At 48.9% G+C, this 22,907-nt stretch overlaps 1 protein-coding gene across 2 annotated transcripts in view; it reads right to left on the bottom strand.

Annotated features, from left to right (window-relative positions):
- Positions 1–22,907, bottom strand: part of CDH13 (cadherin 13) — a 1,120,403-nt gene that overhangs the window by 619,281 nt on the left and 478,215 nt on the right. For both annotated transcript variants that reach the window (XM_051847323.3, XM_051847322.3), the window contains exon 3: positions 1,150–1,358. In XM_051847323.3, the coding sequence (XP_051703283.1) occupies positions 1,150–1,358 (209 nt within the window). The remainder of the gene's footprint in view (positions 1–1,149; positions 1,359–22,907) is intronic.

The raw sequence follows: 22,907 nt of genomic DNA, 5'->3' as shown, positions 1-22,907 counted from the left end.
TCGTCAGCGGGATGATGAGCTTCCAGAGTGAAACAGTGTTTCTGCCGAGGCACTCCCTGGGAAGGACACTCGGGTCCAGCCAGGAGTGACGGCGCTATCCGCATGAGCCTCCGGGCGCTCCGCTGCTGCCCAGCCTGGGAGCCCCGCTAGTCTGCAGCTAGAGAAGCGAGCCGATTCTTTGACCATCCTGGAGACAGCGCAGGCAGGAAGGCAACACTTCCCTTGCCACTCGCGCTGTGTCTGCTCTCCAGCTGTGAAACCTGTGTCACTTCAGTCCCAAACAGAGTCAGCAGACAAAGCAGGTGACGGAGGGAGGGAGGGAGGCAAGGAGAACCATGGGTTTGGAAAAGCTGAGGAAGGCCAGGCCGGCAGAGAGGGGGAAAGGCAAGGAACAGGTGGTTGCGATTGATTTGTTGGACTCTCGGCGAGTGTCTTGGCTTCCTTTAATCAAGAAGCCACAGTCTGCCTTTCTGCTAAGAAACGGACAGCGAGTCAGTTGTTGCAAAAAGTCTCTGCCTGAGTGGCAGCTCAGGTGTTCACTAAGTGCACATCCCATGCAGGGATCAGCACGCATGTGCGTGAGGAATGGAATGGGTGTTGGTGTGGGGTCCCAAGGGAGAGGTGCCATGTGCGCCTGTCACCGGCTCGACAACCCTGGTTCTTGCCTTTCCGGCACCCGATCCTGTTCCTCTGACAACAGCTGCGTCACTGACTGTGCTTAGCTTTCCTTTCACTCTCACCTCGTGTTCTTAGCTGGGTCGGGTTAACGTACCCCCGCTTCAGGAAAAGCCTGGTGACCCAGCCTTGGCCAACCAGAGCATTGCAACCCAATGGACACAGTGTTTGCAGGAGGGGGCAGAGGGAAATGGACCCACAAGGTGGATGCGGCTCCAAGCTGCTGTCATCACGTGGGCAGAGGCGCACGGCTGTGCTTGTAGACAGAGCTGACCAGGAAATACGAGTCACATGAGCCGGTCAGTCCCCACCACACCTCCCGCACCTTCTCCTTTCCAGGTTTCTGGCATTCACAACAACAACAACACTCAGAGAATGGAGACCACATAGTGACCTGAAGACCCGTTTTCCACGTCAGACAGCAGAGCCCAGGGCTCCTCCATGGCCCCAACCCATCGCCAGCAGCGGTGTTACCTGCAAGGATCCCTGGATGTCTTTTCCCCCAACAATCACGAGTTCGGCCATGTCTTCGGCATGGGGCGTCCGTGCGTGGACGAAGAGAGTCCTGCCCACGGCGGTTATGTTTCTCAGGGCCACTAAGCCACCGTCGCTGTTCACCTTGAAGTACGGGCTTGAGACCTCGTAGCGCAGCTTCTCATTTCCCTTACAGTCACTGAAGGTCACTGAGGAGAAGCAAACAGAACAGCGGCAGGAGCGTGAGTAGGGTGACTTAGTCCTTGAGAAATCCCAGACTTGTGAAACAGGGCTCATCTCACTGTTTCCTACCCCAGGATCTACAGACATTGCCCATTCACCCTGCAGCAAACCCCTGGTACCCAAGCGACTTGGTACTGACGGAATTCATACAACCCAGGTGCATCTTGGGTCAGGATCTAGGCAGGTGCTAACCAGTGAGGCGGCAGAGACACACAGGACAGAGTGGACAGTCAGATGTGGCAGAGGGACATGTGAAGGAATGAGCTCAGAGGCAGCATTCGAACTGGGTCTTGAAAATGAACAGGACATTAGCCTGCCCTTGAGAGCATGGAGCACGTTCTAGGTTATGCTAAGTAAGAAGACAGAATCAAGGAAAGACTAATTCAAGTGTGCTTAGGTCAGAGGTGAACTTGAAATGAGGAAGACATGATAGGGCTGTAGAAGGGGCTGAAAACGAAACTGGAAACATCTCTGACAAACTGGGCATGTCAGGAAGAGAGGGTGCTTCCTGGTAGCAGTGGACTCTTTATTGGGCAGGAGGTCGGGCTCCATCGTGTGTTCTGGATCCAGGTGAGAGCAGTGCTACGCAAGGGCTGGGTCAGAATCAAAAGAAGAGCTTTTGAGAAATCCAGAAGTTCTAATTTAGATCTGGGTTACAGAGAGCTATTTGAGGAAGAACAAGAAGACGGGCTGGGAACAGCAGTTAGCTTGGGGTTGTACCAATGACGCCTGGCCAAGGTGAGGGCAGTGGTATGGTGATGCAGGGAGTGGAGAGACAGGAAGACACTTCTACAGCTCAATGGCTTAGCAGTGTGTGTGAGGACCAAGGGAAAGGCAGTCTGCCTGCAGGAACCACACACAGCACTGCGACATCGCCATTCACAACGCTGGGGCAGCCAGTCATGCTCCCCCTCTATGTTGCCTCTGCACCTGCCACACAACAGCATACAGTGTGCGCTGTTTGCCTGTCTGCCTGTGACGCTGAGCCCCTTACGGCTAAGCATAGAATCACACGGTTTAACTTTAGCCTCCTTATTAAGTAAACCTTTAAGTGAAGCTTAAGAGAGGAATGTGCACACATCGTACAGCTCAACACACTTCCACAAGTGAGCGTGCCACGGATCTAGCACCCAATGTCTTCCCTTCCCGAATCCCTTTCTCCTCCACAGCGGCCACACTCAGCTGACTTCTAATGCCACAGGTCAGCCTGCCCTTCATAGAAACAGAACCATACAGTATGCACACTAGCAGGTTCGGTCTGTTTTGTTCCATATTCGATTTTGTGAGACTCAAACCTGTGGCTGCAAGGCAAGGAATGCACCCCGCCCACTCGACAGTAACCACTAGTTACCATCCAGCATCACGAGTCACTGATGGCACTAGGCACTGCGCAGTAACCCACTGTGGGGCTGATATTCAGTGTCTCCCTGGGCTATTCCTAGTTTAAGGTTCTTAGGATATTGCTCCTAGCACCATTATTTGTGTATGCTTTTAGTGACAACATCTACACAGACCCTAGTACACTATTAAAGTCATATGAATATTTGATGAACTAAGGCTTTTTTTCTATTCTGGGAAGATGATCACATTAGCTGATAATGAAAGCAGCTGATGTGGACTGAGTATTTGGCACATGTGAGATTCGGGACCCAGCATTTTACAGATGCTGTCTTACGTAATCTTTATGAAGACAGCAAATAAGATGCTACTTGGTTCCCCTTCCCCATCAGTGTATAGGCAAGGAAAGGACAAAGTCGGGGCCCTGGACACACAGTTGGTAAATGATGAACCATCATTTAGAGCCTGACACACAAGGCTTTCACCACCACACGGTCTTAATGAAGATACCTCCTACGCAGCACAGCCCTCCTGCCTCACTCTGGCCCCCAGTGTCCCATTCCTCCTTCCTCAAGCATAGCCACCAATCCTAGCGCCACCATGTGGTCACTCTGCATCGGAGCCTCAGTGCTTGCATGGCTAGGTCGGCTTTCAGGCCATCGACACTGGACAGACAGGTGGACTCTGGGGAGCTTGCATTTCTCAGATTGTGCTTGCTTGCTGTGACCACCTTGATAGCCAGGATTGATGGGGCATGTCTAGTTTTCAGTTTCAGGAAGTCGGGAATGGAGACACATCAAGGTTGGTTTAATGTTATCCTCAATCAGCAATCATCCTTTGGAGGACGATTACTGAAGTGACAAGGCCTGCAGGTAACTTGTTGCTGCAGGTGCCAGCATGAAGACTCCCCAGCCCTTGGACAGGATCGAATGAGACACGTTCCGCTGGGCAGGGATGTGGGCAAGGGCAACGTGCCCAAACTTGGTGGCAGCTCTGGCTTCACAGCTCAATTCCTTCCCCTCTTTCCATCATCAGATATTTAGTGAGAGCAAACGTCATTCTACGTGCTGAGATTTTTATGTTGAACAAAGAACAGAGAGATCCTAGCTTGATGTCTAATAAGGCAGATAGACATTAATCCCAAACTCCTGCAAGTCAAAGGGGACCTACCTCAGTTAGACAAGAAGTGTAATATGTGCAAAGATCCTGCAGCATCCAGAAAATCGAAATCAGCCAGTGAGACTGGCACAGAAAGCGCAGGAGAGGCTATAATCTGGTCAGGGCAACGTGTGGGAAGCTTGGACCCTCTCATTGCAACCATGTAACAGTCAGGACTCCTCAAGCAAAACAATGCATGGCACCCAAAGCCTTCCACTTGCAGGCTGTCAATCAACCGCTTTCTGGCCTCTGTCTTCATGCCATACCTTACCCCTACCAGCACCTCCCCGTGCCTACCTGCACCCCTCAGCTCGCATCACTCCTTCTCTGCAGAAGGTACTTCTCGCCTTCTTCACCATGTTAGCTCTGCACTATTCTTCAAGATTCGCCTCCAGGAATTCTCCCAAACACTGCCCTTGGGTTCCCAGAGTTTCCGGGACACAGAGCCCTTTGCATCATGCTTCATCAATGTCTACTTTATGTATCTGTTTCTCCTAGCAGAGGCAAGAGCAGGAATCAGGTTCTATTCTTTCATTCATTGCTGTGTTCTCCAGCAATGAACAGACTGCTTCTCCATATGGGAGGCCATCAATAGTGATTCCACTTGACTTGGATATTCTCCGGGAATAAAACAAGCCTCTGGTGGTGATGACTGGGGCTCTTTCCCCCACGCTGTGAACAGAGGAGGCTGCAGGCAAGGTTGGGCACTGAGATGGTGGACTCGAGTGACCTCTGGGCTTGGTGAAGCCAGCAGTGGAAACGAGCAGGAAGTGAAAAGAAAGACTTAACCATTTTCTCCTGAGTTCCCAGGGCCCTGTGTGCATCCATTCATGAGATTGCTTTGCCTCCTGTGCTTTGCTTTGACTTAGCTCCCAGGGAAGTCAGGGGTGGTGCCTTATCTTGCTTTGTAACCCACAAAGGTTTCCGTAGTCCTGCAACATGACTGGGATCAGTGCAGGCGTTCTGAGTAGAAGGATGGTTGGATAACAGTAACCACACCTACCCCTGAATGAATGGTTCCTGCACGCCAGGCTTTGGGCAAAGGATGGCGTGATTCACCCCCTTTCAGCCTTGGATCAACTCCAACCTACACCAAGACTCCGTCTTGTCATTATCTACTCCCCTAAGGAGCCTTTTTAGAATACTTGTGCTAATTGCTACCACTCCCATGGAATTTTAGCATCACAGATATGCTTTTATGTGATTACATAACCACGTCTATCCTTTATATAGTTAAGTACAACTGTATCTCTCCCCCCAGGAACCTACTGCACCCCCTTGGGGGCACTACAGTCCCACTGTGCATACGCACTCTGTAATCTGTAAGTATTGTTTTCCATTGTACAAGAGACTGAGCTTCAGAGATTTTTACCTGCTTTGCTCAAGATCACATATTCTGAAAAGGATAGCAAGAACCTGTCTGATCTGATCTGTCTGCCTTTATAGCCCAAACTCTGGGCATATTTGCTTCTTAGGAAGACAAATGACATGGGAGAAGGCGGTTGCTGTACTGCTAATTCCCTGGGGACACCACAGATCCCTGCAGGGTCATCAGAGGCACTAGGTGAGGGTCTACCTGAGAGAGAAGAATCTACGTCGACCTGGCACAGCGCAGGCACTCAACGTGTCCTATCTTTCTCCCAACAAGGCCAAGTGGCTAACTGCATCACTAGGTCTCCACTTCCTCTCAACACCACGTGCCAGTGTGGGAGTAGGTCCGTCAGGCCATGGTTCTTTCTCACGACTTAGGTCTCCACTTCCTCTCAACACCACGTGCCAGTGTGGGAGTAGGTCCGTTAGGCCATGGTTCTTTCTCACACCTGGCTACTTAGGAAATTATTGTGAAAATGTAGCAACACCTGCTCCTACTCCTTCCTGACATTATGAAATAACTGGCCTGGCTTGGAGTATGTGCACTCAGTATCTCATAAAAGCCCTCCAGAAGAACTGAATGCCGAGGAAGCCAAGAGCCAAGACTTGCGATAATGAAGCACTTGTCCAGTTGCCAGGTTTCCACATTTCCCAGCCATTCTTGGCACAACATGGAGGTTGGGGTCCTTCCATGCCAGGATCTTCTATTCCTGTGCTGTTTTCATGGCAAGCTTGTGAGCCCTATTCCAATCCTGGCTCATGTGCCAGCCCTATGACCTTTGGCCAACCACTGAATTTTTTTTTTTAAGATTTATTTATTTATTTAAAAGACAGAGTTGCAGATAGAGAGGAAGAGACAGAGAAATCTTCCATCCGCTGGTTCACTCCCCAGATGGCCGCAGCTTCCGGGGCTGGGCCAAGCTGCAGCCAGGAGCTTCTTCTGAGTCTCCCACATCTTTACTCAATGCCTTCCTCTGTAAAGTAGACTAAACGTACTGCCTCCTGCACAAGTACTGCTATCCCTAGGGGCTTCAAAAACAACTAATATCCAGCTGGACGCACAAAGCACTCAGGCCAGAACATGGTCCCCTCGGAATGAGAGCCGTCGCTGTTCTATCTAGTAATTCTGGGCGCTAGAGCAGCAACCTTTGCTTTCTGGGCAGCTTCCTTCTCGTGCCTTTTCCTGCCTGCTCCTGTGTCCTTCCATCAGGGACCCTTTCTTCAGCCTGCCAGCTGTGTGCAGTTGCCATGGAGATGGCTACAGCAGCATCACTGCCAGGGCGAAGGGATGGGGTGAGTGGTGCTGATCCAGCCGCATCCATCGGTGAATCCTGTCACCTGTGCTGGAGAAGCCCTCCCTGCCTCACTCAAGCAGCAGTGAGGGGAAACTTAGGCGTGCTTTTCTAACACACATTGAAAGAAACCGAAAGAAGCAAATTTAAAAACCAAGTTGTATCCACTGCATCACTCCCAGTGCGGCGTGTGGCCCCTCGGAAGAGGCTGCTTTGGCTACGGCACTCCTCTCTGCCCATCCTCATTAAGAAATTCTCCTGGCCGGCGCCGCGGCTCACTAGGCTAATCCTCCACCTAGCGGCGCCGGCACACCGGGTTCTAGTCCCGGTCGGGGTGCCGGATTCTGTCCCGGTTGCCCCTCTTCCAGGCCAGCTCTCTGCTGTGGCCAGGGAGTGCAGTGGAGGATGGCCCAAGTGCTTGGACCCTGCACCCCATGGGAGACCAGGAGAAGCACCTGGCTCCTGCCATCGGATCAGCGCGGTGCGCCGGCCGCAGTGTGCCGGCCGCGGCGGCCATTGGAGGGTGAACCAACAGCAAAGGAAGACCTTTCTCTCTGTCTCTCTCTCACTGTCCACTCTGCCTGTCAAAAATAAATAAATAAATAAAAATAATAAAAAAAGAAATTCTCCTGCTTTGTTTCACTCTGCTTAAGTTGATAATCCAGGAGGGCTCTGATTTCCAAATATCTGGCAGGAAGCCAGCATATCTCATATGAATAATGTAAGAATGATAAAGAATCAAGCCTTGGAAAGGGCACAAACCAAAATCCCTTCTATAGTACCAGCTCTGTAATACCTAAATGGCGGATCTGACGTGAAAACTAGTTCGTCAAAGGAGAAATAATTCACGATTCTTTTATTTTCTTCTTCTTCCCCTTGGAGAAGACTCGGCTTTTCTCACAGATTATTATCTCACTTTCAATTCCTTACCAAAGGGTGCCATGGATGAGATCAGACCCCGTCACTGTTTCAGTTCCCTAACACTGTTGACTCCAGCGAGATGTCAGCAACTCTCAAACTTCTACAGGAGAGACAGACACTTTGCATTTTGAGGCAGAGTTCAAAGAACATACTGAATGAATTGAATCATTGATATCTATTTAAAAATGTGTGTTTCTATAGCGACAACATCCTAAGCAGTCAAAACGACACCATATGGATAATTGAAAGGAAAAATTCTGATAAACAATTAAACTTGTGAACAAATATTCACGACCTCTCCTTGAGGGGGCAGATGAACTATCTGTGCTATCCTGAAGCCACAAATGACTTTTCTACATGGTTTGTCACAGTGGCATTTAAAATAGCTTCTGGAAAGAAAAAAATTATACATATAATATACTGTACATGAGGATTTATTGGAATCAATTGCATAGCATCATTCTTTGAGATAATCTTTGAACACCCTGGGAGAAAGGAGTGGGGAGCAAACTCTCCCCACCTGGGGGAAAAATGCAAATTAGACGAATGGCACCACTCAGCGTTTCAATTATGCTTTCAGCGTGTTTCCACTCAAAATGTCCTCTGGGCTTAATGCAAATGTCACAAAAAGACAAACTTTAGCTAGGAGACAAAACCACAATTGAAATGGGAAGTTGGCACGTGAATTAAGGGGCTTAATCTTCTTGACCTTGATTTTATGCTTTTCTGTTTCTTTCTTTTGAATATGGTTCTTAGAGATGAAGACCCAGAAGGCAGAGATTTCTAACCACCTAGAAATGTGTGCAGGAGCAAATTAAGCTGTGTTATGGTCCCAGGAATTACGAAAATGCAGATGGATTTAAAATTGTCTGCAGAATATAGAACAGGCCCACTCACAGAGACAGGTGTGAACAGATACAGGGATCTGGACCTCTCTCTCAAGAGTGCGTGGTCATGTGTGACCCACACACTCACACTGAGCGGGGTAGGTGGACCTGAAGCTGACGTGCGTCTGTGGAGACTGAGACCACAGCCTGTGTGTGAGCGGCGGAGTCTGCCGGGGTTGGTGTGCAGCCCCTGCTTGTCTGCTTGTATAAGGAGGAGGGTGAACCAGGAGGACCACAGGCTCCGAGTCAGTCATCCTGGAGCTGTCGCCTTCCCACAGGCGTCTTCTCACAACGTAAGTGCAGCGGTAGTTCAGAAACATCCTGCGTGCTCTCCCAGGACACAGACCGCGCCTAGTTGCTTTTCGCATGCCTTGCTACCCCACTGGGGTCCAGAGGCAGCGCGTTCCTTTTAGAGAACTCACAGAGTCTAGAGGTTCTTCAGCCCTGCCCACAAACGAGACAGAACGCATTTCCTTTGGTTTCCGTGAACACTGATTTCCCAAGCTTCTTAGTCACTCAGGCTTGCATTCACAGACGCACGGTCTGACCCACACTGGGGCAGATCCACAGGAGATGTGAGAAAGACATCCCAAAGCCTTGACTCACTGCCGTGTCCTGCTGCCCGCCTGCATCCAACAGCACCCTGTGCTCCAGCCAGGCCCAGGTCGGTGCCGACGACCACAGCCCTCCTGGGTGCATCCTCCACTGATTGAGGAACCCAGGAGTGGATTTTGCCTCCAAAGGCTTTGGAGATTTGATAGGCACAGAATACACATGGAAGAATCTTCACACCATCTCACTCGTCAATTCCAGCTCTGATAAAATTGAGTTTCAATTTCACCATGTCAGCTGAAGATACAGCGAACGATGCAGCCAGGGGATCTGGAGCAGAAATGCATTTTCGCCGTGTAAACCCTTCAGGGCTTCCTCTTGGAAAGGGATGGAGCCCACAACTGCTTTCAGGGGATTTTCTCTGCCTGCCATTAAAAACTGAGCTGTTAGCTCTGAATCCAGACTCTTCTGTCAGGGACTTACATTTTCCTCTCACCACAAATTCTTTAAACCGTGGCAGGCGGTTTCTTTGATAGAAGGCTGTGCATTGTCTATGCCATAGTCCTTACAAGCATGGTGAATTTCTAGTTATAATTGGAATTACTTTATATAAAGCACAGCACTTGACAGTACACACTCAACCCTGTTTGCTGAATGAAAAAAAAAAAAGCAGAGATGCAACTCGGTAGCTAAGCAAATTTGAAACTCTTCAAAAAGAACCGAGGATGACGGCACCAGCTCTGGGGAGATTGGAGCACAAGATGATCTGAAAGTTTCCCATTCAGCACAAGAGAAACCGCGGATTCAGCAAGTCTGAGAATCACCCAGCCTCCGATTTAGAGAGCGCTCCTCTCGGTGTTTTCATTACTAACAAGTGTCTCTTAAAAACCCCGAGTTTCTGTTTTATCTAGCAATTATGTGCACACATGTCTCCCTCCCAATGGGAGGAGAGATGGACTCCACCACATCTTTTTTTCTAATTTTTTTTTGACAAGCAGAGTGCACAGTGAGAGAGAGAGACAGAGAGAAAGGTCTTCCTTTGCCGTTGGTTCACCCTCCAGTGGTCGCCGTGGCCAGCGCACTGTGGCCAGCGCACTGCACTGATCCGATGGCAGGAGCCAGGTACTTCTCCTGATCTCCCATGGGGTGCAGGGCCCAAGCACTTGGGCCATCCTCCACTGCACTCCCTGGCCACAGCAGAGAGCTGGCCTGGAAGAGGGGCAACCGGGACTAGAACCCGGTGTGCCAGCACCGCTAGGTGGAGGATTAGCCTAGTGAGCTGCGGCGCCAGCCTCCACCACATCTTAAGGATATTTGGCCTTAACATTGGAGTGAACTGCAGACCTTTGGCAGAATGTCCTGACCCAGCCTGAACTGGGATTCAGCGCTGTCTGGTATCTGATGCCCCAGCAGCCGTGTGACTTCCTAGGAACCTTTTGCTTCATGAACAGACACACCTGATGAGCAGGAGGTCTACACACAGGCAGCTTCTACAGGAGATGCCAAACCAGAAGGGCCGTGAAGAGAAAACACAGACAGGTTTCTAGGTCAGCCCCATGGATCTGCAGTTCAGCCGGAAAGCTCTGCACTGACCACAGGCAACTCAGGTGTCCCGCGGTTCCTAATGACGAACTGTGAGGGTAGCTGTCAGAGTGGCCCCGTCTGAGCAGAGCAGAGTTGGGCTGAAGCCACAGCAGAGTCCTGGGCCATCTTGTGGGGTTCATGGCTTTGGGGATCCCAGAGACAGACTTTTCCACGGAAGGCCGTGGGCAGGTACTTCCTCCCAAGCATCCCAGGGACATCAATGAATCGAGGCCAGAAGAAAAGCACATGGGACACAAGTCATGAGTTTGTGTGAGGGTTTCTCTGAGGTATTCCAGAAGTAACAGCATGACAAACCCTAGGAGGAGGGTAGGTTGAGGTCTTAAAACTATGCATGGGGCCAGCGCCGCGGCTCACTAGGTTAATCCTCCACCTTGCGGCGCCAGCACACCGGGTTCTAGTCCCAGTCGGGGCACCGGATTCTGTCCCGGTTGCCCCTCTTCCAGGCCAGCTCTCTGCTGTGACCCGGGAGGGCAGTGGAGGATGGCCCAAGTGCTTGGGCCCTGCACCCCATGGGAGACCAGGATAAGTACCTGGCTCCTGGCTTTGGATCAGCGCGGTGCGCCGGCCACAGCGCACCGGCCGCAGCGGCCATTGGAGGGTGAACCAACGGCAAAGGAAGACCTTTCTGTCTGTCTCTCTCTCTCTCACTGTCCACTCTGCCTGTCAAAAAATAAAAAAAACAAAAACAAAAACAAAAAAAACAAAAAACTATGCATGGGAGGGGGCTGCAACCAGTACAATGAAAACACTCATTTTGGGTAACCTCAGATTTGTCTAAACACCAGAAAAGCCCATAGAAATTCAGATCACCTTTTGGAAGATCTGGCTTATTCTGAATCAAATAATGTGCTTGTCACTAGATACTTCCCAGTGTCAAGACAGGACTTTCAGAAGCAATGTGCAGAAGGGATCGGGGCACTGGGTGATGTGTTTCCCAAGTGGGAAATTCTATTATTCTAAGGCTCAACATATTAATCCCACAACCATTAACAATGGCATCTGTTCACTTACAACGTGCAAGGGATTGATGTCAACATAAAAATGCATTATCTACCTTTGTGGTGTTCAGAGTTCAACAAGCCTGGACCCCGTAGTTACCTGGAGGGCCGCCATGCTGAAGGAGCAGTGTTCCGTTCCACCACTGGGTCAGAGGACGGAAAGCAGCATACTGTTCGTATTTTAACCAAGAAACTGAATTTCAGTATAATAAATTCTTTCTACCAGCCAGAGGGCATCAACCTACAAGCAGGCTCATCACCACCAGAAGCGTCCAAGGAGAGGGCCAATCAGCAAGGGCTGAGAAGCTGACTCCTCACCAAACTGCTTAAGAAGCAAATCCCAATTTTCTTGTATTTGCTCATAAAATTGAATGTGTTCTTCTAGGCAACTAGTGATACGTAAAATTGAGTACTCACACTAGATTCAATAAGTGGATCTTTGCTGGGTTTGTGTCCCAACCCACCTTACCAATAAAAATGGACCAGTGTCAGAGGTGAAGGGGCACCTGGTGCACTGGTTAAGGTGCCTGCATCCCTATCAGAGCGCCCACACCTGCTGCCCACCTCTAGCTCCTGATTCCAGCCTCCTGCTAACGTAAACCCTGGGAGGCAGCCGTAACGAATCAGCGGTAGCTGCTGCCTCCCGTACGGGAGCCCCAGGTTGAGTTCCTCGCTACGACATCGAGCCTCAGCCCAGTTCTGGCCACTGAAGGTTCAGAGCATGACCCAGCGGATGGGAGGGCTCTTTCCCTCCCTCCACAACCCCTCCCCCCCACCACCTCACAAATAAAAGTTTTTGGAAAATGGACAAATTTGCTAGGTATCAATAATTTGTTAGACATCCAGCTTTGGTTTTCAACCTAGCGGAGCATGCCAGAAAAACGTCACTCACATGAGTGCCACACCAGTTCAACTATGTGAATAACTATGGAATCAAAATGTGCCCAGTTCATATGAACACACACACTGGAAGGAACCCAAGTCATGTCCTTGGGTGTTCAAGTCATATACAAAACATAGCAGTGCTGGGTTGTCGTGGTTGGCATCTATCTTCTACAACAGCTACCATTAAGAGAACACTTTCTGAATGTCAGGAGGGGACTAAACATTTGTTCTTTAGGTTGCCCGACAGTTCATCCAAGATGGCACTTTACAGATGAGGATGGCAAAGGCTTAGAGAAACTAAGCATCTCAAAATCTATAAGCAGTAAAACTGGAATTTGGCTTTTCACATCTATTACAGAATCCTGTTCCAAGTCCTGGAGGAAGAAGCAGTGAACAGCTCTTTCCAGTGTGATGGAATCCAAAGTAAGTGGCCAGCAGTTATCGTGCAGGCTGGGACAACGCGGTTTACCCAGGCATTGAATAATCTGTGCCCAGGGTTCAAATAAATGTCCAAAATGGAGCTGAGAAGAATCTAGAAATAATCGATTACATCTACCAGAGAGCGGAAGCCAGAAGATCACGTGGGCAACAGCCTAGGGGACATCTACGCTGTGAAGAGGGGTGGGGAGAACGCGCGATGGGCCCAGGCCATACTGAAGCAATCCTGGAACACCGCAACACGGTTGTGACCCTTTTCTACTCTGGATGGTGTAAGCGCAGGACGACAGGTACGGAATTGACTACCACCGGTAAATCTGAACTTTCATTAAAGGACTCCCGAAACGCGTGCTCCAGGCAGACTTACGCCCTGCTACTCTACCGCCAGGTCAGCGCAAGCCCCCAGGATCCCAGCGAACAAAGCAACACAAGAAACAGCAGCAAAGAGTGACCCCTGGTCTCTGGGACGTCAAGTTTGGTTTTCATAAAGTCATTAATGACACACAGGCAGTGTGTGCATGAGGAACCTTCCAACCTCACTCCGCTTGCCCTGTGGACACCTGGAATGCAGAAGTGGCCTTGTGCTACCCGGGGTTCCAGAGGAGGGTCCAGAAAGGTTTCTGGTGACAGAGCTGTGTTGACATCCGACGGCAGCGATGGGCACTCCCAAAGCACCGACAAGGCTGGCGACTTGATCTAACCATGTCCAACTGAAGAATGCCGGCTTGTTCATCTCGACAATCTCCTTCCGCCTTCCCTTGGGCAGTCTGCAAGCCCTTACCCAGCAAGACCTTCTTTGAGCTTCATCTCTAAATCTCCAGCTAAGCTCAGTGTTAGTTTGGGCAAAGAGTTGGCCAAAATCTTAGTGGACTTTTTCTGCTTATAACCAATTAATTAATGGTGGGTGAGAGGCTCGTCAGCTGTGATTACAAACTGGTTCTGTCAAAATGACAAGACCTGATCGGGAAATTAAAGTACAATGATTTGGCTTCCAACACAGGCAGCACAATTAATTCTTGTATGCGTATGTGAGTTGGTGGGTGTAAGCAAGACAATGATCAGCCCCGGAGGTCAGGCCTGTTCATTCTCTGGTTGCCAGGAGACTTTCATTGCGTCTCTTATGCCATGTGGCATTGTCTCAGCTCCAGCCTCCAGAGAACGGAGGATGACTCCTGCCACTTGTTGAAGGTGTAGCCCACTGTCCCGTGATTTCTTCCCTCAGCAACAACAGCCCTCCTGTGTTCCCTCAAGAAGTCAATTCCAGCACAGTCGAAGGCTTTTGTGCTGCCTTCCACCCTGTCTGAATTATCATGGGAAGCACACAAACCAAATGCAAATCATAGCTTTCCATCTAAAGTGGCAACTTTTTGCAATTGAAGTATTCTTGTATGAGATCTCAAGTATATTACTGTGATTATAGGAGGCCCCATGTCTCTGGAAATGTTCTTTTTGCACAGAAACACTGTATGTCTAAGGTTCCTGGGATTTATCGCTAGTACTTCTCAAGTGTATATATATATTTGAAACACACACGCACACATATATGCTGCAAGCTGAAGCATATGGTGCCACACAACTGTGATGCTGACGGTAATGAATCACAGCTGTTTAAATGGACATAATCGGAAAACACTCAAATGCTAAGATGCTGGAATCGTACTGCAAACATTATGAAGTGAGGACCTTTGGATTATGTTGATTTTCAGATAGGATCGCTGGGACGACTGCTTTGCATATCCTGGGGAGATGTCAGGCAGAAAGCAATGATGTTTTTCTTCTCTTTAGAGAAATGGTTGTTCAAAGAAATGAACATTTCAGTGGTGCATACTTGATTATTCTATTGAATTGCAGCCTGTTCAGAACGAAGGGTAGGCTTACCCAGCACCTCTATCCCACGCAGCTACACTGTTCACATATATTCACTGCACACCTCTCTAACAATACATATTATCTAACAGTCACTTTACAAACAGAAACATTAAATGGAGTGGATGGGGAAATGACCCCATTTACCATCCGTTTTCATGCATATTCTACCAAACTAATAAACTATATATAGTTCACTATGTAGCTTTGCTTTTGTATCTGTTAAAATCTTTTTAGGGGCTGGTGCTGTGGCGTAGTGGGTAAAGTAGAGCCTGCAACACCGGCATCCCATATGGGCACAGGTTAGAGCCCTGGCTGCTCTGCTTCCTATCCAGCTCCTTGCAAATGCACCTGGGAAAGCAGTACAAGTTGGCCCAAGTACTTGGGTCCCTGCCACCAGGAGGGAAACCTGGAAGAAGCTCCAGGCTCCTGGCTTTGGAACAGCCCAGCTCTGGCTGTTGTGGCCATTTGGGGAGTAAACAAGCAAACACAAGATTTCTCTCTCTTTTTCTCTTTCTCTGTCACTCTTTCAAATAAATTAATAAATGTTTTAAAACAATTTTTTTGCTTCCATATGTAGAGACAGATCTAGCTCGTTCTATTTTCCGAGACTTTTCACTAGGTTTTAGCACAGATATGCTATCCTTAAAGCCGCCTCCTAATGTTGGACACTTAGGCAGCTCCTGCTTCATAATTACCAACGATGCAGGAGCAAACACCCTTACACCTGCCTTTTGTGTGTGTGGGCAAGTCGCTGAGCCCATCCTGGAAACTGCTGACCCAAAAGAAATGCTGTTTAAATTTATATAGACACGGGGAAATGGTGCCCTGGAAAGGTTTTATCGATTTGGACTCCAATTCAAAGGGGACCAGCACTCTCGCTTCTCACACCGTCGATGGATAATATAATGTTTATATTTTTTGCCAATTTGATGGTTGGAAGAAAGTAAGGTGTTAATCTGCAGTCTTTCGGTGAACAGCAAGGTCAGATATCTTTTCATAATATTGGCCACTTGCTACAGTCTTTCCGTGACTTGCCTGTCGGCCAAGCACTTGGGAGTTTAAATTGCCGCTGCTGATCCCTCTGCTCCCTTCCTAACCAGACCGTGAGCTTCCTACAGGACGCACAGCGCCTCACTTACTCTTCTCACCCCAGTGCTTAGCAGGGGCCTTGTACACGTGCTTTATGGAACGCATGTGTGCACTTACACATGAGGTACATGTTTCGTTCTGCTACTGCACGGTTGCCAACCCGAGTCCTACTTTGAAAACGCAAACTCCAGTCAAACCCACCCACTTCAGCTCCGTCCCTTGGATAAACTTCTCTGCGTGACGACCTGCTCAGCCCAGGCGCCTGGCCAGACAAGCAGGAGGCACTCAGTAAATATTTACGGCAAGAGCCATTCCTCGCTTGCTGACCTCCGGACTGCTCCCAGGCTGGAGAGCACACTGGGACCTCACCCGAGGGTGGGCTGGTGTAGTTCACTTTCTGCTTTTCTGCTCCTCTCCAGAGGAGCCAGACAGGGTAGGGGGCTTCACCTGATTGTTGGGCGCCCTCACTGATAATCCCTTGTTTGCGGTGTGGGGTTTGAAGTTTGTGTAGAGCACAGGGATAGAGATGCTATAGTGATCCTGGGACACAGGCGTCACGACCTGTTTGCTTATCAGTGGCAGCTGTGTTGAGACAGTCATACTACACACGGGCGAGCGTGGGATGCTGGGGGAACCAGGAGCTAAATGCCTACTCACACAAGCTGATTCGAAGGCCTAGCACCAGCTCAAAGAACTCACGGGTCAGCAGACGGCCGCTTGCCCTTCTAGACCACGCGTCATGAGTCTACATTCTGGCCCCCTTCCTGCTTTTGTAAATAAAGTTTTCTTGGAACACAGACCATTCGGTTGTGTTGTCCATGGCCACTTTTGCACTGCAAGGGAAGAGTGGAACGGCGGCAACAAGACTGCTTGGCTCGCCACCCTTAAATGTTAACTATCCGGGCCTTTGTAGACAAAGGTTGTCGATTCTTGCTCTAAGTCAAGGTCATTTTTTTTTTCAGTTTTGCAAGAAATCTAAGCCAAGCCACTCAAGTGCTAAGGCAGGTGCTCATCCATAATGGATCCTATATGTGCAGTCTCTTGATTACCCACAAAGACAATTAGCAGAGTAGGGGAAATGACTCACAAACGTTTACCTAAATTTCGTCTCAATGCCTGTGTACCGCCTTTAATTTTCTAAAATACAATCTGCCTGGAGATACTTCCCATTCCAACCAGAATCTCAAGAGGCTTAGCTTTTTAAATACACTTTTAAAATCCATTATCTGCAGTCATTAAATATATGGACAAGCACTCAGAGAGAAGATAAATATACCCCGAAGAGCACAGGGACTTGTGTATATCTGTATTTTTATGTATCCGAAGCGATAATTTAATTTGGAACCAAACAATTAGCTGGTTCATGCTTTTGATCATGTTCACGTGCAAAACTGTTTATCTTCAAGGTCTGTTTCCCTCACTCACAGGAATCTGTCTTCTTTTAATGCAGTTTATCATTAATTTCTGTTTCCTTTCTTGTAGGGAGTCCACTGCTATTTTACACAGGTTGACTAAGACGCCTGGCTTTTCTCTGTACTAAGTGAAACCACTGGGAAGTCGAGTTTCTTCGAGAACACAGTGGGGCTTCCTCAGCTCAGGGGTGAATGTTTTTCCTCCAATGAGTGGTTCAGTACAAAAAGCAAAGCACCCTTTACCTGAGCAGAGGGGTAAAAAGGAGAAAGGCAGAAACCTAACACTCTCACATTATTTTAACATCTTCCCAAAGCTATATGCTGTGTTGGAATATTGAGAAAGAATAGTCACTGTGTATTTTAAGTACTTAAAAATGAAGTGAAATCAGAAAAAAAAATACTGTATTTCAGCAATAGCAGTATTTCCTCTGCAATTTTATACTGTTTTTATATGCATGGTTCCGTACTATGTAATTTTATATGTATGCTTTTTCTATGCTCTTATTTATTGCCTTTTAAGTAAAATATCATGGACTTCAGTTCTTCTTTCAACATCCAAACGGTTCCCAGTAACAAGTACAAAGCTGTGGGCTGGGACGGGGTAGAAAAATGAGATCTGGTGGTTTGATCTTGACTGGAGTGTACGGGAAATAAAGGAGAATAAGGTCGAGCTCTTCTTTCATTAACAGTGACTCTAAAACACTAATAATGAATGGAAGGCACCAAACAGTTCCTGCCCCATGAGGAAAGCAGACCTAGTAGGGGCAGGACCCTTTGTTCTGGGTGCGGGCATGGGCGTTTAAGAGCGGAAAGCACAGAGTTAGCTGAAGAGCGCTCTGTGGGATCAGACAGATGAGGAGAACAAATAAGGCAGGGAGGAGTGAGGGGCTGAGCTGGACGTGGGACGCAGGGGAGAAGGAGGGGGCAACCTGCCGCGCGCGTGGACGCTACATCTGGGAGTGCTTTCCTGGGCCACCTGCTGCGACAGCCACGTTTCCGGTTGACACAGGCTGAAGCACAAGGCGCAGAGGCAAAACAGATCATGAGGGCACACACTCCTAGGGACCCGTCCTCCTCGCAGGAATCTGGATTTCTACAACCTGGGGGCTCAATGTGATCTTAATGCTCTGGGGGTGGAATGGGCCCCATGCACGTCTGCTTTATGTTTAATATTTCTTCAGCTCTTGGCACGAGCCAGGCAGTGTGCTGACACCCTCGCACATCATCTCACCACTCTACTAGTTTTCACGACTGTGTCTGACACGAGTCTTTTCCCATTTTACAGATGTTGAAGTCGAGTCTAAGGCAACGCTGTGTAGCAGCTGTAGAGAAACTTTGTCTCCACACAGGGCTGCTCAGTTTCAAAGCTCACACCTCTGATGGTTTGGTTGTCCCTCATCCCTTCAGTAAATTCATCCCCAAGAGCCGAGCTGGGTTCTGTGTGCACAGGAAAGACGTTCCAACCCATCCTTCACCAAATGTGAATGAGACGTTTAAAGAGAGCCGAGTACCTCCAGAGTGACAACTAAGATCTCTGGGAAGAAAGATGAAGTTACTGGCATGAGCTTGAGCCACGGAAGTCTTCACGGAAGAAGTGAGATTTGAGCTCCATCCTGGAGAAAACCCCATCGTTGTTTTCTATAAAATAAATAAGCACCGTGACCGGCAACTTGGTATTAAAAATGGACTACTATATTTTCCCATCGGTCGCAGAGTCACAGAGTCTGATTCTTTACAGCAAAGTATCTCTTCCATGAAGTAGGGCTCTGCAAAGCCACCCCCAGAGTCTCTGACAGCCTCGCTTGCGGCAGACCCACCCATGAAGAGGTGATTTGAGCTTGGGCCCTGCACCCCATGGGAGACTAGGAGAAGCACCTGGCTCCTGGCTTCGGATCAGCGCAGTGCGCCGGAAGCAGTGCGCCAGCCATGGTGGCCATTGGAGGGTGAACCAACGGCAAAGGAAGACCTTTCTCTCTGTCTCTCTCTCTGTCTACTCTGCCTGTCAAAAAATAAATAAATAAATTAATTAATTAAAAAAAGAGGTGATTTGAGCACCTATAAAGCACAACATAGATGCCAAAAGTAGAAAGGGAAAAAAAAAAAAAAAAACCTCTGTTAGGCAGGCGGGTTTCTTCCTGAAGCCTTCTCTCACACTTAACACAGATGGGAGGGAACTGACTGATGATAAAATACGTCAACTTTTCCGGTATTAAAGTTTTTCATCACAAACACGACGGAACCGGCACAGAGCAAGGATTCTCAAAGGCTGGTCCCAGGGCCAGCAGCTTCAGCAGCACCAGGAACTTGTTACAAACGCAGATCCATGGGCCCCACCTGAGCTCTATGAAGTCGGACGCTGTAGGGTGCAGCCTGGCAACCCACATTTGCTCATGCTGACTGTGACGTCACTGGTCGTGGGTGATCTAGACGCTTGCACGGCTGCCTAACTCAGCGAGTCGACTGGGTGCACATTATCCAATGTTAAACACACACTACTTGATGCCAGCACTTTTAGGAAAAGAATAGCCATTAAATATGGAGGGAGAGTAGCGGCTTTGGGGCCAGAGCAATCCTGAGTTCAGAAGTGAAGAGTGGATCCTGCTGCGTGAGATTTTACACGGGCTCCCTGACCCTCAATTTCCTCCTGATCAGGAAAGAGGGAATAATGATATCAATTGCAAAGACTTGCCTTGAGAGAGGGGGGAGAAAAGAGAATACAAAACATCTGTTACATGGGAAGCCATCTAAAATAGTTGCAAGTGTAATTTTATTAAAATAATGGACTCCACCACAGTCAGTTCACTGCCCTTCTCTTTCAATAAACATCAAAATCTAAGCAAATAAAAACCAGCTCTTATTGATCCACTCTGCGTATATTAAGAAGTGTGTTTTTTTGTCTCCAGAGGGAAATATGTCTCTCTCTGAAGATGCAATAAAAGGGCTCCAACTATCAAAAGGACCAGTGAAGTATCATTCATTCATTCATTCATTCATATGCACACATCAGTGAAGTTGAAAGGAAGGTGGGAAGGAGAGAACAAAGCCCCACTGTGGCCCAGGCTACTACAATCTGCCCAGGTGAATGCAGTGAACTCCCACTCAACTCACAATTCCCCCAACTCTCCCACCCACAGAAGTCTCAACACAGCCAGGAGAGGTCCAGGTGGGACTTCATGTGACTCCCCCACCGCGTTGTGAGTCAAAGTCAAATTCCCACGCTAGGGGCCAGCATTGTGGCGAAGAGGATAAAGGCACTGCCCGTGAGCCTGCATCCCCTATGGGCAGTGGTTTATGTCCCGCATGCCCCACTTCTGATCTAGCTGCCTGCTAACAGCCTGGGCAAAGCAGCAGAGGATGGTCCAAGGGTTTGGACCCCTGTAACCCTTATGGGAGACCCAGACGAAGCTCCTGTCTCCTGGCTTCGGCATGCCTCAGCCCTGGCCTATGTGGCCATCTTGAGGAGTGAACCCGCAGATGGAAGAGCTCTGTCTCTCCTCTCTCTCTCTGTAACTCTGCCTTTCAAGTAAATAAATAAATGAATCTTAAAAAAGAAATCCTATTCTAGCCTTTAGCACTCTCCATAATGTAGCTCGTGTTGTGCATTGTGTCCTACTCTCGGCTTCCATCAGCCCCTCAGCCCTTTGGCTGCCCGACTTTTCTGCAAACTCCCAGGAAAGCCCTGCACGTGCAGGGTCCTCTGCCTAACTGCTTTCCCCCCACATTCCCAAGGCCCCCCCTTCACGTCCCCACTTCCTTCAGGTGTCTACTTGAAGGTCAACATTTCATCACATCCTCACCCTGACATTGCTCCTTAGCACCTCCTATGACCACAGTACCTTGTTACAACTAGCAGTTTCCATCTGCCTCTGTCACTAGCATGTAAGCTCAGGTCTCAGGAAAACGGCTAAGTACATGGCAGCTCTCTAGACATTGCAAAATAAACCAAGGAATGCGTTAACTTCCTTCACTTTCACTCCGTAGCTAAAGTCATTCATCAAGCGCTTAATGATGAATGAAAACATCTAAGTAGATAGGTAGGTAGGATGGACCAACTAGGGAAAACGACAAATATGACCTTTTGTTGTTGTTTGGCTAGATGTGCCTATGGAAGAAGAAAAAAAGTAAATTGAAAGCAAAATGATTTTAAGGCATTTTTGTTACAAGTTATTTTTTAGCCCACGGGAAAAGTTTCCTGTGGGAGCAGAATTCAGAGACTTCCCGAGCTGTTTGGGAAAGGTATGCTCGGTATGCAACCTGGACACTAGGGTGCACGTTGGGCAGTGTGCTTTCCTCATGGACAGAGTGGGTTTGCTGTCGATGCAAGCAAGTGTGACTGCAGCAGAGGTCACATGAGACAGGGATCACAGACCTGTTGTCCCAGTGCCCAGAACAGGGTGTGAGACCAATGGGTGCTACGCCATGGTCATGGACAGGTAAGAGATAGTACTCACAGACCTGTTGTCCCAGTGCCCAGAACAGGGTGTAAGACCAATGGGTGCTATGCCATGGTCATGGACAGGTAAGAGATAGTACTCACAGACCTGTTGTCCCAGTGCCCAGAACAGGGTGTGAGACCAATGGGTGCTATGCCATGGTCATGGACAGGTAAGAGATAGTACTCACAGACCTGTTGTCCTAGTGCCTAGAACAGGGTGTAAGACCAATGGGTGCTACGCCATGGTCATGGACAGGTAAGAGATAGTACTCACAGACCTGTTGTCCCAGTGCCCAGAACAGGGTGTGAGACCAATGGGTGCTACGCCATGGTCATGGACAGGTAAGAGATAGTACTCACAGACCTGTTGTCCTAGTGCCTAGAACAGGGTGTGAGACCAATGGGTGCTACGCCATGGTCATGGACAGGTAAGAGATAGTACTCACAGACCTGTTGTCCCAGTGCCCAGAACAGGGTGTGAGACCAATGGGTGCTACGCCATGGTCATGGACAGGTAAGAGATAGCACTCACGGACCTGTTGTCCCAGTGCCCAGAACAGGGTGTGAGACCAATGGGTGCTATGCCATGGTCATGGACAGGTAAGAGATAGTACTCACAGACCTGTTGTCCCAGTGCCCAGAACAGGGTGTGAGACCAATGGGTGCTATGCCTGGTCATTGACAGGTAAGAGAGAGCACTCACGGACCTGTTGTCCCAGTGCCCAGAACAGGGTGTGAGACCAATGGGTGCTCTCTAAATAGCTGAACTGGCCAGGCCAAAGGCAGGAGCCTGAAACTCCATGTGAGTCTTCCACATGGGTGCAGGAGTCAAAGTAATTGGGCCATCTGCTGCTTTCCCAGGTGCATTGGCAGGGATGAGCACCTGCTCATGTGGGATGCTGGTATCAAGGACAGCATTCCAAACTTCCGTGCCAGCATCCCCTGCGCCGACCACCATCAAGGTTCTATATATCAGTAGGAACTGCTGGCCCCTCTCAAACTCTGTTGGCGTCTGTCTCACTTCATCATTATTTTCTTGTTTAGACACAATCAGAGGCCAACCAGTGACCCGAAAAGTGAATAATCCTCATTTGATTTGGGCTGTCAACAAAGACTGAGCACTGAGCACAGCACCACAGAGAACGGTGTTATTTAAAGCTGCAGCAGGCAGTCAAGCACGCGGCAGGCCTTCCCCAGTCACCACGTTCCTCGGGCTCAGAGACATGCTTTGGCTTTGCTTGTTTTGCTTTTTCTTTTAAAGATTT

This window comes from Oryctolagus cuniculus, chromosome 18, assembly GCF_051225735.1.
Source record: "Oryctolagus cuniculus isolate XC-2025 breed Fujian yellow rabbit chromosome 18, ASM5122573v1, whole genome shotgun sequence".
NCBI lineage: Eukaryota > Metazoa > Chordata > Mammalia > Lagomorpha > Leporidae > Oryctolagus > Oryctolagus cuniculus.
Note: the sequence above shows the minus strand (reverse complement) of the source record. Positions and strands in the feature narration are given on the sequence as shown.